Source organism: Mesoplodon bidens, assembly GCF_964165515.1.
Source record: "Mesoplodon bidens genome assembly, chromosome: 2".
NCBI lineage: Eukaryota > Metazoa > Chordata > Mammalia > Artiodactyla > Ziphiidae > Mesoplodon > Mesoplodon bidens.
The window spans coordinates 85,802,708-85,815,967 of NC_138177.1; the positions used below are offsets into that span (position 1 = coordinate 85,802,708).

General features: G+C 38.0%; 1 protein-coding gene across 8 annotated transcripts in view; it reads left to right on the forward strand.

Moving 5' to 3' along the window:
- Positions 1-13,260, forward strand: part of PHTF1 (putative homeodomain transcription factor 1) — a gene marked incomplete at its 3' end in the record, with an annotated part of 80,119 nt that overhangs the window by 29,102 nt on the left and 37,757 nt on the right. For 7 of the 8 annotated variants that reach the window (XR_014014261.1, XR_014014262.1, XR_014014263.1 and 4 more), the window contains 9 exons: positions 926-1,060; positions 2,256-2,415; positions 3,293-3,466; positions 3,547-3,636; positions 6,083-6,304; positions 9,040-9,168; positions 9,563-9,835; positions 10,608-10,739; positions 11,254-11,340. Coding sequence is in view for 5 of the 8 variants with exons in the window: in XM_081222505.1 (XP_081078631.1) it covers positions 926-1,060; positions 2,256-2,415; positions 3,293-3,466; positions 3,547-3,636; positions 6,083-6,304; positions 9,040-9,168; positions 9,563-9,835; positions 10,608-10,739; positions 11,254-11,340 (1,402 nt within the window). The remainder of the gene's footprint in view (positions 1-925; positions 1,061-2,255; positions 2,416-3,292; positions 3,467-3,546; positions 3,637-6,082; positions 6,305-9,039; positions 9,169-9,562; positions 9,836-10,607; positions 10,740-11,253; positions 11,341-13,260) is intronic. The other variant, XM_081222507.1, reaches the window with a different exon arrangement.

Here is a 13,260-nt window from a genome sequence, read left to right on the forward strand (position 1 = left end):
TTTATTGATTATGTGCTGTTTGTGGGGTTTGGAACTGTTAAAGGTTTCTTAGGTATATATGGTATTATCTTACAAAAGTCATCTTCCACAGAGAATCTGTAGATTTTTGTTCCCCCAAGGAGTTACTATATAAGATTTTTTCATTTGGTGCAAAGAATTTCAACATATTTATACTTTTTTTTTTTTTTTTTTTTTGCGGTACGCGGGCCTCTCATTGTTGTGGCCTCTCCCGCTGCGGAGCACAGGCTCCAGACGCGCAGGCTCAGCGGGCATGGCTCATGGGCCAAGCCGCTCCGCGGCATGTGGGATCCTCCCGGACCGGGGCACGAACCCGGTCCCCTGCATCGGCAGGCTGACTCCCAACCATTGCGCCACCAGGGAAGCCCTATACTTATTTTTGAATGTTATTTTCAAAACTTTTTTTTTCCAGGAAAGAATATTCCTTGAAAATTCAGTTTAATTGATTTAATGTTTTCTAAGGAAATCAAATATTGTGCTATGTCTCATTGGTATTTACAGGATATATCTTTTCACTGCATAGGATATCAAAAAATTGATCACTTGCTATTATTTTGTGTTTCCATGATTAAATGTGCCAAATGGGTAGATTTCTGGCCATCCATATTTAAAGAAATTGTTCATTCTTTCTGTGGTTCCTGAAAAGACTATTGGTCGTATATATGAAAATTTTCCTTCTAGTTATGTTTTTGAATGGCATTTCTGTTTATTTAATGAACGAACAAAATGGTAATTTAGCACTTTGTTCTGGAACCTGTTTTTGCCCTTAAGTCAGAAATGTTCCTGTATAATTTATCCTCATTATATGAAGTTCATTATACTTAATTTCAGGGAGTAGTCAGTAGGGATATTCTGAGTAGAAACAGAAAATGTCCTGAATAAAGTTGTTGAAATATTTTTTTGGTAGAAAATTACGAAAAACTGTAAATGGTGATGGGAGCCGAGAGAATGGAAATAACTCCTCTGATAAAGCGAGAGGAACAGAAACATTGGAATCTGCACCCTTTAATGGTGGTTTTTGGGGGATTCTCTTTGGCAACAGGTGGGAAGTCTTACATTGGAATTTTTATTTGATTTTGTGTTCACATTAGTGTTTACATAGTATATAATCTGATTAGGTTTTAGGAATACACAGTGTAAGCATATTATCATTGTGGTGAGATTTTTAGAGGGTCTGGAATGATTTGGTTATTTGAAATGGCACCACTGTCTGTCATGTTACCCATTAGTCCAGTAATCTACCATAAAAGTGTCATTCTGTTTGATCTTTAATGGTTTTTTAGACCACAAGATTATGGAAATATAAATACTCTTGAAGGGTAAATATTTTAAGTCATATTGGCCAACATCTTGAGAGAATGAAGAATTTTTAAAAGATGAGGTATTTTTCAGTATGAGAGCTGATTCCTCTTTAGATGTGGGGTGCAGGACAGGAGGCTGGTGTCAATGGGCTGTAGGACAGAAAGGGAAATGAATCCAAGACACATTCAACTTCCTGCATGATTTTGTAGGTTGTAGCAGCGCTAGTATGACCGAAGAAATCCTTATTTTATCATATGTTAATGTCTGTGACTCAAAAATAAAGTGCTTTTGCAGCTTTGTTTTTGAAGACGAAGTATGTTCACATATTTTTCTAAAGATACGTTGACACTCTTTAGTTGAAGTGTTTGAGTTCTTTGTGCTGAACATTGTACTGGGCACTGGGCATTCCTCTTCTCAGTGATTTTACCGTCTAATTAGGAAGGTAAGAGTAGCAGGTATGATACAGTCACAGCAATGTAAAAATATCATAAATGATATCATGCTGACTAAAGGCCATGCAGTTCAGCAGAAGGAGTGAGTATTCTGGGGTGAAGTAGTCAGCAGGAGTCAGGGAGGAGCTGAGAGTTGCTAGGCTTTGAAGCACAGGAGAGGGGAAGACATTCTATGAAGTGGCACAAACAGGCAATGTGAGGGCGGGGTTGGCATTGCATTTGAGAGGGAAGACTGTGGACCCAATTCCTTGCAAAATCGAAAAGAACAGGCTTCCTCTCAACTAACTGACCCAAGTCTTTGGAGACTAGAGAGAGAACTGGCTTCCTACACCCTTAGGCAAGCTAGAAGCCTGAAACGTACAATTTCTGAATCTTCTTGATTTCCAGAATAATATATTGTACTCCTCAGAAGAAAGTGACTTCATGAAAGATATTACTTTCAAAAAACTAACTAGTAATCTTTTTTTCCTTTTTAAAAAATAGGGTGAAAAGAGTAAAATTAATATGTAGCAAAGGGACAGAGACTGACAATGACTCAGGTTGTCTACATCCTATCATCAAGAAGAGACAGTGTCGACCAGAGATTAGAATGTGGCAAACAAGAGAGAAAGCAAAATTTTCAGATGGAGAAAAGGGATGCAGGGTAAGATTTAGATGAGAGTAAATATTACAAGGTCTTTTCTTTCCTGTGTAAAATTTTTCTATTCTTAGACTCTGCTAGAAACACAAAATAGGTACTAATAGATTTGTGTCACTTGAAATGTAAAGCCACAGGATGTGAAAAGGAGAACATCATGAAGAATAACATGAAGACTGTACCTTATTCTTCTAATTTCTAGGACCAGAACTTGTTATTGCATCTGCCCCTGGTCCAGCCTTAGTAGGAGACTGGTAGATTCAATAAACAGATTAGTGTAGAGGCTGCTGTGTCGTCTTCCAGAGAGGCGGTGATAGTGTGTTAAGGTTTGGGAAGCTTTTTTCCAGGTTTAGGTATAGGCGTTCTGCTTTACATCTAAAACTAACTACACTCTTACTTTATAGTCTTGAAATATTTTCTTATTTGTTAGACTGGCATTTACGAATTACAAAAAGCTAATATTTTTGAGCCATTACTGCAACCAAACACTATTCTAAGTGCTTTACACGTAGTAACTCACTTAATTGTTTCAACAACTCTGTGAAATAGGTGCTTTTATTATCATCGCTTTTCAGATGAGGAAATTGAGGCCCAGAGAGATTTAATTACTTACCTACAGTTACATAGCTAATAAGTAGAAGAGCTGTGATTCAGACTTGAGTTTGACTCAAGCCTGTGCTTCTAACCTCTACATAATACTGCCTCATCATTTAAGCCATTTAGTTTCAAGAAAGTTTAATATTTTTCTTTATTGAGACCAACTAATAGGTAGGTTTGTCCAGTTTTGGTTTAGTTTACTTTTACTGCTTCTTAGTTTTTATACATAGGCTAACTGGAGTATTTTGGGCCTTCCCCTGTGAGGAAACTGCTGTACTCTTTGTAGGAGCCATTTGGGCGTTTGGGCAATGGGATTTCAGATGATCTGTCAAGTGAGGATGATGGTGAAGCCCGGACACAGATGATGACACTGCGGAGGAGCGTGGAAGGGGCCTCAAGTGACAATGGCTGTGAAGTTAAGAATAGGAAATCAATACTTTCAAGGCACCTAAACACTCAGGTAATTTTTATTTTAGTTTATAAAAGTATAGGCATTAAGTCACAAGGTATTTAACATGTTTTCCTATCGTTTGTTGGCAGGTAAAGAAGACCACTTCCAAGTGGTGTCCTGTTGTGCGGGATTCAGATAGTCTGGCTGAATCAGAGTTCGAATCGGCAGCCTTCAGTCAGGTAACGTATCCTTTTTCAAGGCATATTCTTGAGTGTAATAACTGTATCCATTCCTTTTTTTATTGGTTGTCCTAAAGTTGTGTGTATATTTGCCTGCCCCTCCCCTGCCTCCAACTATATGTCTACCTATCTAGAAGCTTTTATATGACTGCTCACCCCCGGAAAGAGAACGAGCTCTTTGTCTTTGATCTAATCTTAAAAGTATCATAGGGGGCTTCCCTGGTGGCGCAGTGGTTGAGAGTCCGCCTGCCGATGCAGGGGACACAGGTTCGTGCTCCGGTCTGGGAAGATCCCACATGCTGCAGAGTGGCTGGGCCCGTGAGCCATGGCTACTGAGCCTGCGCGTCCGGAGCCTGTGCTCTGCAACGGGAGAGGCCACAACAGTGAGAGGCCCGCGTACTGCAAAAAAAAAAAAAAAAAAAAAAAAAAAAAGTATCATAGATGATGCCCAGAGAGAGACTCCTCACTCCCTAGATGATGAGAAGGCTACTTAATATTCACTTGGAATATGCAGTTTATTCTTAAGCGTCGTTCCTTTGTAAGTGGCATTGATGCTGATGGGGACAGATATTTGAGAAAGGACCCCTGAGAGATGGGAGCAGTAAATCTCATCATGAAAGCTAATGGGAATATTGTACATTTGGGACATTATAATTCAGAGGTGAGGAGAGTAGATGGTGGTGGCTTTTGTTTCGATTGACAAGGCAGCTGGGGTTGTGGAAAAACTTTCATATCTATGTTTGTACCGCAGGAGAGCTGCAATGTCCATCCTTTTCTCAGCCTGATTACCCTTTTCCCTGTTTGGCTGGGCCCTGGACGTGACTAGGTCTACAGTCAAGCTCACAACATTTAGAGTAGAGGACACTTGGGTGTGTCAGTAGGCCCAGCCACACCTGCACCCAGAGTGGGCCCTCTGGATGTGCTTGCAGGAGTCACCCCATCCCAGGGCACCTCACTTGAACAATCCCATGACTTGGCAATAACTTCTCAGAGGGAGTCCTCTTTGATAGTCTGTTAGAGAGTCATCAGAGTTTCACATTTAACCATGAAAATGTATTATTGTTATGTGAAGCCTTGTCAACATAGTGATCGGTGTGTGAAAGCTTGCCAGCCATCACCATAGGTAACTTGTTTTCATTTTATTTCAGATATATAGTTGTTTTGTTTTGGTTTTTTTTGAAATACAGGTAAATATTTTATTATAAAATACCTTTTACTGCAACAATATGGATGAATTTCAGAAATATAATGTAAAAGTAGTCAAACATAAAAAAATAGCTATTTTCAGATTTCACCTCTAACAAAGTACAAAATTGAAGTTAATCTATTCTCTTAGTAGTCATAATGGTTGTTATCCTTGAAAGGGAATAGCACAGAAATAGGGGCAGGAGAGCTAGTAATGCTTTGTTCATTGGTTTTGGTGCTGATTACACAGGCATGTTTCATTTGTGAAAAATTTATCAACCTATAAACTTATGCACACATATTTAAGAATGCTGTATTTCAAAAACCGTTAAAATAAGAACATATTCATCTAAAACACAGAAATCACAATGAAAAAAAACTAAAAAAAAAAAAATTAATTTCATGACCCAAAAACTGTCACTTCATTTAAAAAAATTTTTTAAGGCTTTGCAGATTTTGTAGTTATAAAATTAATGTAAGGATATTATAAAAATTCAAATGAAGAAGTATATTTAGTAAAAAGCAACCATTTCCACTTACTGGCTCCCTTCCCAGTATAATGAATCCCACACTGTTCCCCACATCCCCAGATTGAATCCATACTGTCCAGAGGGTGGTTAGAGTTCCACATATTTATTTTCCTTTGTGTAAGAGAGCATACTATAGGGCTTCCCTGGTGGCACAGTGGTTGAGAGTCCACCTGCTGATGCAGGGGACACAGGTTGTGCCCCGGTCCGGGAAGATCCCACATGCCGCGGAGCGGCTGGGCCCGTGAGCCATGGCCACTGAGCCTGCGCATCTGGAGCCTGTGCTCCGCAACGGGAGAGGCCACAACAGTGAGAGGCCCGTGTACCGCAAATTAAAAAAAAAAAAAAAAAAAGAGCATACTATATATTTAAACATACAACATATCATTTAAAAAACATAAATAGGAAAATTTGTCCTGAGTTTTCCTTTTTTTTAATCTTGTAGGTCTTGCCTTATCAGTACATAAGACAATACTTCATTCTGTTGAACATCTGCAGAATATTCCAGTTTATGAAGGAATTTATTAAAATGTGTAAAATTATGACTACTTAATTTGTTTCCAGTTTTTCTTTATTAAAAGCAATTCAGAAAAATCCTTGTAGATAGATGGGTTTATCCACTCAGGTTGCCATAACAGAATACCACAGGCTGGGTAGCTTAAACAACAGAAACTTTATATAGTTGTTTTTAAAAAGGAATATAAAAAAATATTTGTTTTTGTTTTCCCTTAAAGGGCTGTAGATCTGGCATGAGTGCTGGCTCTCGAAGCCTCAACATGTTGAGAAGAGACTCGGAGAGTACCCGTCATGACTCGGAGACAGAGGATATGTTATGGGATGACCTGCTGCATGGCCCTGAGTGCCGGTCGTCTGTCACCAGCGACAGTGAGGGGGCCCACGTGAACTCCCTTCACTCAGGGACCAAACGTGACCCCAAAGAGGATGTTTTTCAGCAGGTCTGTAAAGGTGATGATAATAATAGCTGATGTTTACTGTGTACTTACCATGTGCCAGGCACTGTGTTATCTCATTTAACTCTACAATAACCCTGTAATGTGGACACTATTATTATCCCTGATTTAGAGATGAGGAAATTGAGCATAGTTTGTAAGTGAAGATGTTGGAATTAGAACTCAGGGGGAAGCACTCTTGAATTCCCCTAACCTAAATGTTTCTTCCTAGGACTTTTTCTCATTATTTTCCTTAGAATGATCCTTAATGTTCATTTTATATGAGCAGGGTACATTGTTTGGTGCAGTAACCTGCTATTATATTTTCATAGATATAACAGTATTATATATGAATTACTAGGAGATGGCATTGCTTGCTTCTCTAATAATGTATAAAGCAAGTGATGCTTTTAATTTTAGGTTTTCTGTTAATATCATAAAATCAGATAGCCAGCCTGGAAATGGGGATTCTTTAGAAAGTTATTTCAACCTTGCAATCAATATAAGAATTCATTTTACATCTGCAGAAATTTTTTTACTACCTTTCAAAGAGTAAGCACCCAATACATGTTACCATGGTTATTACTATCCACATCAGACAATACTTAAATACTTGTGGAGCTGGAGTGATTGTTATTTCATGAGCTTTTTCCACTGCTGGATAGATTAAATGATTAAGAAATCATATCAGCCTTTCATATGTTTAATGCCAACGATCATGATTCTTCTTAGTTTTATTTTTTTTAGGCTAAATATTTCCACAATGACTTAATAAATAGTGGGTAATGGATATTCATTTGTTTAATTATTGAATTTTCTTAATTCTAAGATACCATTGATTTAGGTTACACATTTTAATGAAAAAAATTCTGCTTCATTAAATGTATACAGTTTTCAAAAACTAACTAGAAACAACATACATTTTATTATTAAAGTTTTAAACTTTTTCCTCCAATTTTGCTATCAAAGTTTGTATCTAAATATTCTTTGCATTCAGTCTGAAGACTCATCTGAATTACCTTAGCCTTTGTAATTATGAATAGCATGATGATGATTTTCACCTCCTTTGCACTTCTGGGATTTATAGGATAATTTTAAGGCGTATGTAAGAATAACTAGGTAAGATGAAACTCACTATGTTAAACGGAATTCATCATGTCCCAATTCTCCCACCTAACCTATTCTTCTTTTATTCCCCATATTTCTAAATGTCACCACTAACCACCCAAGTTAGAAACCCTGGGGCCATTCTTGACCCCGCCCCCCATGTTTCCAGTCAGTCATCACATTGTCTTGATCCTGCTGTATAATACATACATCTGCCCACCTGTGTCCACACTGCTTGGTGCAGACCACCATCAGCCCTCATCTGGATCCTTACAACAGCTTCTCTAGGCTTGCTCCGCTTCATTTCATTTTCCACACTACAGCCAGAACGATCCTTCTAAAATACAAATCTGATGCCATTCCCCTTACAATCCTTTAATTGCTTTTTTTTCCCATTCTGGATTATTTCTTTCTGTTCCTTTATTTGCTCTGATAACAGTCTTGCATGGTATAGTTTAACTCAACTAAACTTCTTTCAGTTTCCTCATGTACTTCTGGATCTTTACACAAACTGGTTTATTTGCCTGGAACACACTTTTCTCCAATACCTACTCCTTCGTCTCACTCTTTTTTACTTTTCGGGTCTTGGCTTGAGTGATACTCCCGTAGGAAGCCTTTTCTATATGCTCCTAAAGCATTCTTTCCTTCCCTTATCATGCTGCACAGTAACTTTATTTAATCATGTCTCCATAAGTCTGTATGCTCTGTGATGTCAAGGACTACATCTGTCTTGTTCTTTATTATATCCATAGTACATGTTACATAGTAGCTGCTTAATAAATATTCTTTTGGCTAAATCAATTAATAAATCCATAAATGTGCATCAGCATTATGCTAAGCATTATTGTAGAAGGAGAAGAAATACACCAGATGGTTGTTTTTTAGTAACTTATGTATTTGTGTGGGAACAAGATGATTTTGTGGGAAATAGAAGACACAATAAAAGCAGCATATAATTAGATGCAAATTTATCTGATATAGACCGTAAGGGTTTTTAATTTCAGAGAAAGGCAACATGAGTGAGGCTTGTGGCCATCAGAGAGGACATGTTGGTGAAATGGGACTTGAGTTGGTACTCGAAGAATAAGACATGATACGACAGAGGAAAATGCGGGGCTGTTTTTATCTCGACCTTTTCCTCTTGAGCTTACTATGCTTTTCTGTGTCCTGATTAGACCAGAGAAAGGTTTACCTTCTCAGTCATTCCTGTGATGTCTTAAGGCCTGTTAGCACCTCTCCCGTGTAACTTCCTACTATCCCTGATCTAGTCATGATGTTGTAGAAATGCTTTCCTTCTTGGTATCCCATTAATACACCAAGCTTATCCTCACTTCAGTACATTTATTAGGGAAGCAACCTTGGAGATCATGTAATCCTACCTCCCATCATTATAGGAGACACTTAGCCTCTCTCCAGGTAAGAAATTGTTTTCATGAAAAAACAAACAAACAAACAAAAAACCCAGAAACCAGCATCATGGAGGTGGTAATTGGAGTGATGAGCTTTGTGAGGGGGAGAATAGGATGACAAGGCTGAACCCTGGCAAATGTGGCCCAAGAGCTAGACAAAGGGAAAAAAATATAATGGAGGATATAAAGAAGGAGTGGATAGAAATATTTATTTTTTCTTCTCAGAACCATTTATTCTGGCTTCAGAACTCAAGTCCTGCCTCTGATCGAGTTAGTGCAATAATCTGGGAAGGGAATGAGTGCAAAAAGATGGATATGTCTGTGTTGGAAATAAGTGGTATCATCATGAGCAGGGTAAGGTTTAATATGTTTTTGGATTTTTAGAAAAATCTTTTTAATGATCAACAGCTATTTCATAGAATGTATTTAATGATCAAAACGTTGACTCTGCTTTTGAAACACAAGTATGTGTATCTTAAATTTTGTAGTCAGTCTTCACTAGGTAGTATATTTTTTTATTTGTTACAGAGGTCTCTGTGAGCATGATCAATTGTTCAGGTAGACTCTACAAATATTCCTTATCTCATTCAAGCCTAAAAGTCATAAATCTGTACATCATTTTTATTTGTATTTCTTTTAGATTTAAAACAGATTTAGTTTTTAATAATCTAAATAGTATTTGATAAATACTGCTTCACAACTCCATTTAGCTGTGCAGTAATGATGGATATTTTAAATTAATTCCCAGGTTAATGCGTATCAGCAAGGAGTAGGTTATCAGATGCTGGGAAATGTCGTCACCATCGGATTAGCATTTTTCCCTTTTTTACATCGACTGTTCCGAGAGAAGAGCCTTGACCAGCTAAAGGCCATCTCAGCTGAGGAGATCTTGACTCTCTTTTGTGGGGCACCACCTGTTACACCTATTATTATTTTGTCTATAATTAATTTTTTTGAACGACTGTGTCTTACTTGGATGTTTTTTTTCATGATGTGTGTGGCGGAGAGAACATACAAACAGGTTGGTAGTCAATTAAGTAAAATTTCTTACCTCTGCTTTTGTATATGGTATTCTGTTGAGTTGCTTTTGTTCTCTTGATTTGTTCTCTCTCCAGAAGTTAACGTGGGCAATGGAGGCTTGATAAGTGAACTTCTGGTATTTGTGGGTTTAACATTTGTGATACTGATTATTCGCAAATGACATGCTGTAATCTGAAATTTTGCTGAGCCTACTTGCAGGAGTAAGTGGCTGAGCCAGTGGGTGAGCCTAGCTGATTGCTTAGCACCTGCATCTCAGTGTGCCCTTGATGTTTTGTATATGTATCATATGTAGTAATTACCAAAGTGAAAATGTTTCTATGAAAAATGGCCAAGTGAGAAATAAACTTATTGAAATTTGATAAGAGTTTGGGATTGAGGGCTTAATGTATTGGTGATATGTGCAAAAAATGTGGTTTTGAATGGAAATGTAATTTGGGAGTAAGCTAGAATTTTGTATAAACTTGAGTTTGTGAAGGTGGGGATTCACAAAGGTCTCCAAGGTATATTCCTTGAAAATGTCAAGAGTGTAGCATGTTGTGAAGAAGTATATTACTACATAATGTGCTTTGCAAGCGACAGGTTAATGAGCTATTAATGTTTTTTCACTGCCTGTCTTAGTGACCACTGATTAGAACTTGATCCTTTTAATATTTTTTATATGCTGGGAATATTGTTTACAATTATGTAAATACACACACAGTGACACATGTGTACGTTTCACTTTGTGGGTTTTTTTTTTTAACCTCCTCTAGAGATTTTTATTTGCAAAACTCTTCAGCCATATTACTTCTGCCAGGAAAGCTAGGAAATACGAAATACCTCATTTCAGACTTAAAAAGGTGGAGAACATTAAGATATGGTTATCACTGCGTTCTTTTCTAAAGGTGAGTTTTATCTGACTAACCACGGAATATCTGCAATAATACGCAGAAAACATGCTCACTGAAATTTCTGGTGGCAGATACTCAGTAGGCAGGGTAGTTCTATGTACTGGACAGATATCAGTGGCTGGCAGACTTGCTGGACACCAGGTTGGGAGTGATCTATCTGCAGAGCTAGTAGAGCTAAGTAAATAAGACCTTAGAAAGGGAAAAGAAAATTTAAATTCCTAGGGCAGAGTGATAAATTGAATATCTCATCTTTTTCTGACTTTTGGGGGGAATATTCCAGCTGAAAATATGTTCATGAATCAATCACACCCTTAATTTGAATGGCATGGATCTCAGAGCTTAATTAAAGTCAAATATGTCCAAAATATATTAAAATCCTGTGTCAAAAATGTCTTATAAGTGTTCATTTTCACGCCAATATAGTAAGATTGGGAGTGTGAATGATGTGAGGGCTGTTGCCGTCTCCGGCGGTGACCTAAAATGCTAACCTACGCATCTCACTCCACAGAGACGGGGCCCGCAGCGATCAGTGGATGTGGTTGTGTCTTCTGTCTTCCTACTGACACTTTCCATTGCTTTCATTTGCTGTGCCCAGGTAAGAGTTTCAGATCTATTTCAGTGGAAAATGGAATATAGAGCTCACTTTCTTTTTTTTTTTTTTATTAGTTTCTGCTTTATAACAAAGTGAATCAGTCATACATATACATCTGTTCCCACATCCCTTCCCTCATGCATCTCCCTCCCTCCCACCCTCCCCATCCCACCCCTCCAGGTGGTCACAAAGCACAGAGCTGATCTCCCTGTGCTCTGCGGCTGCTTCCCACTATCTATCTACCTTACGTTTGGTAGTGTATATATGTCCATGCCTCTCTTTCGCTTTGTCACAGCTTACCCTTCCCCCTCCCCATATCCTCAAGTCCATTCTCAAGTAGGTCTGTGTCTTTATTCCCGTTTTACCCCTAGGTTCTTCATGACATTTTTTTTTAATTCCGTATATATGTGTTAGCATACGGTATTTGTCTTTCTCTTTCTGACTTACTTCACTCTGTATGACAGACTCTAGGTCTATCCACCTCATTACAAATAGCTCAGTTTCGTTTCTTTTTATGGCTGAGTAATATTCCATTGTATATATGTGCCACATCTTCTTTATCCATTCATCCGATGATGGACACTTAGGTTGTTTCCAGCTCCGGGCTATTGTGAATAGAGCTGCAATGAACATTTTGGTACATGTCTCTTTTTGAATTATGGTTTTCTCAGGGTATATGCCCAGTAGTGGGATTGCTGGGTCATATGGTAGTTCTATTTGTAGTTTTTTAAGGAACCTCCATACTGTTCTCCATAGTGGCTGTACCAATTCACATTCCCACCAGCAGTGCAAGAGTGTTCCCTTTTCTCCACACCCTCTCCAGCATTTATTGTTTCTAGATTTCTTGATGATGGCCATTCTGACTGGTGTGAGATGATATCTCATTGTAGTTTTGATTTGCATTTCTCTAATGATTAATGATGTTGAGCATTCTTTCATGTGTTTGTTGGCAGTCTGTATATCTTCTTTGGAAAATGCCTATTTAAGTCTTCTGCCCATTTTTGGATTGGGTTGTTTGTTTTTTTGCTATTGAGCTGCATGAGCTGCTTATAAATTTTGGAGATTAATCCTTTGTCAGTTGCTTCATTTGCAAATATTTTCTCCCATTCTGAGGGTTGTCTTTTGGTCTTGTTTATGGTTTCCTTTGCTGTGCAAAAGCTTTGAAGTTTCATTAGGTCCCATTTGTTTATCTTTGTTTTTATTTCCATTTCTCTAGGAGGTGGGTCCAAAAGGATCTTGCTGTGATTTATGTCATAGAGTGTTCTACCTATGTTTTCCTCTAAGAGTTTGATAGTTTCTGGCCTTACATTTAAGTCTTTAATCCATTTTGAGCTTATTTTTGTGTATGGTGTTAGGGAATGATCTAATCTCAAACTTTTACATGTCCCTGTCCAGTTTTCCCAGCACCACTTATTGAAGAGGCTGTCCTTTCTCCACTGTACATTCCTGCCTCCTTTATCAAAGATAAGTTGGCCATATGTGCGTGGGTTTATCTCTGGGCTTTCTATCCTGATCCACTGATCTATCTTTCTGTTTTTATGCCAGTACCACACTGTTTTAATTACTGTAGCTTTGTAGTATAGTCTGAAGTCAGGGGGCCTGATTCCTCCAGCTCCGTTTTTCGTTCTCAAGATTGCTTTGGCTATTCGGGGTCTTTTGTTTTTCCAAACAAATTTTGAAATTTTTTGTTCTAGTTCTGTGAAAAATGCCAGTGGTAGTTTGATAGGGATTGCATTGAATCTGTAGATTGCTTTGGGTGGTAGAGTCATTTTCACAATATTGATTCTTCCAATCCAGGAGCATGGTATATCTCTCCATCTATTTGTATCATCTTTAATTTCTTTCATCAATGTCTTATAATTTTCTGCATACAGGTGTTTTGTCTCCTTAGGTAGGTTTATTCCTAGATATTTTATTCTTTTT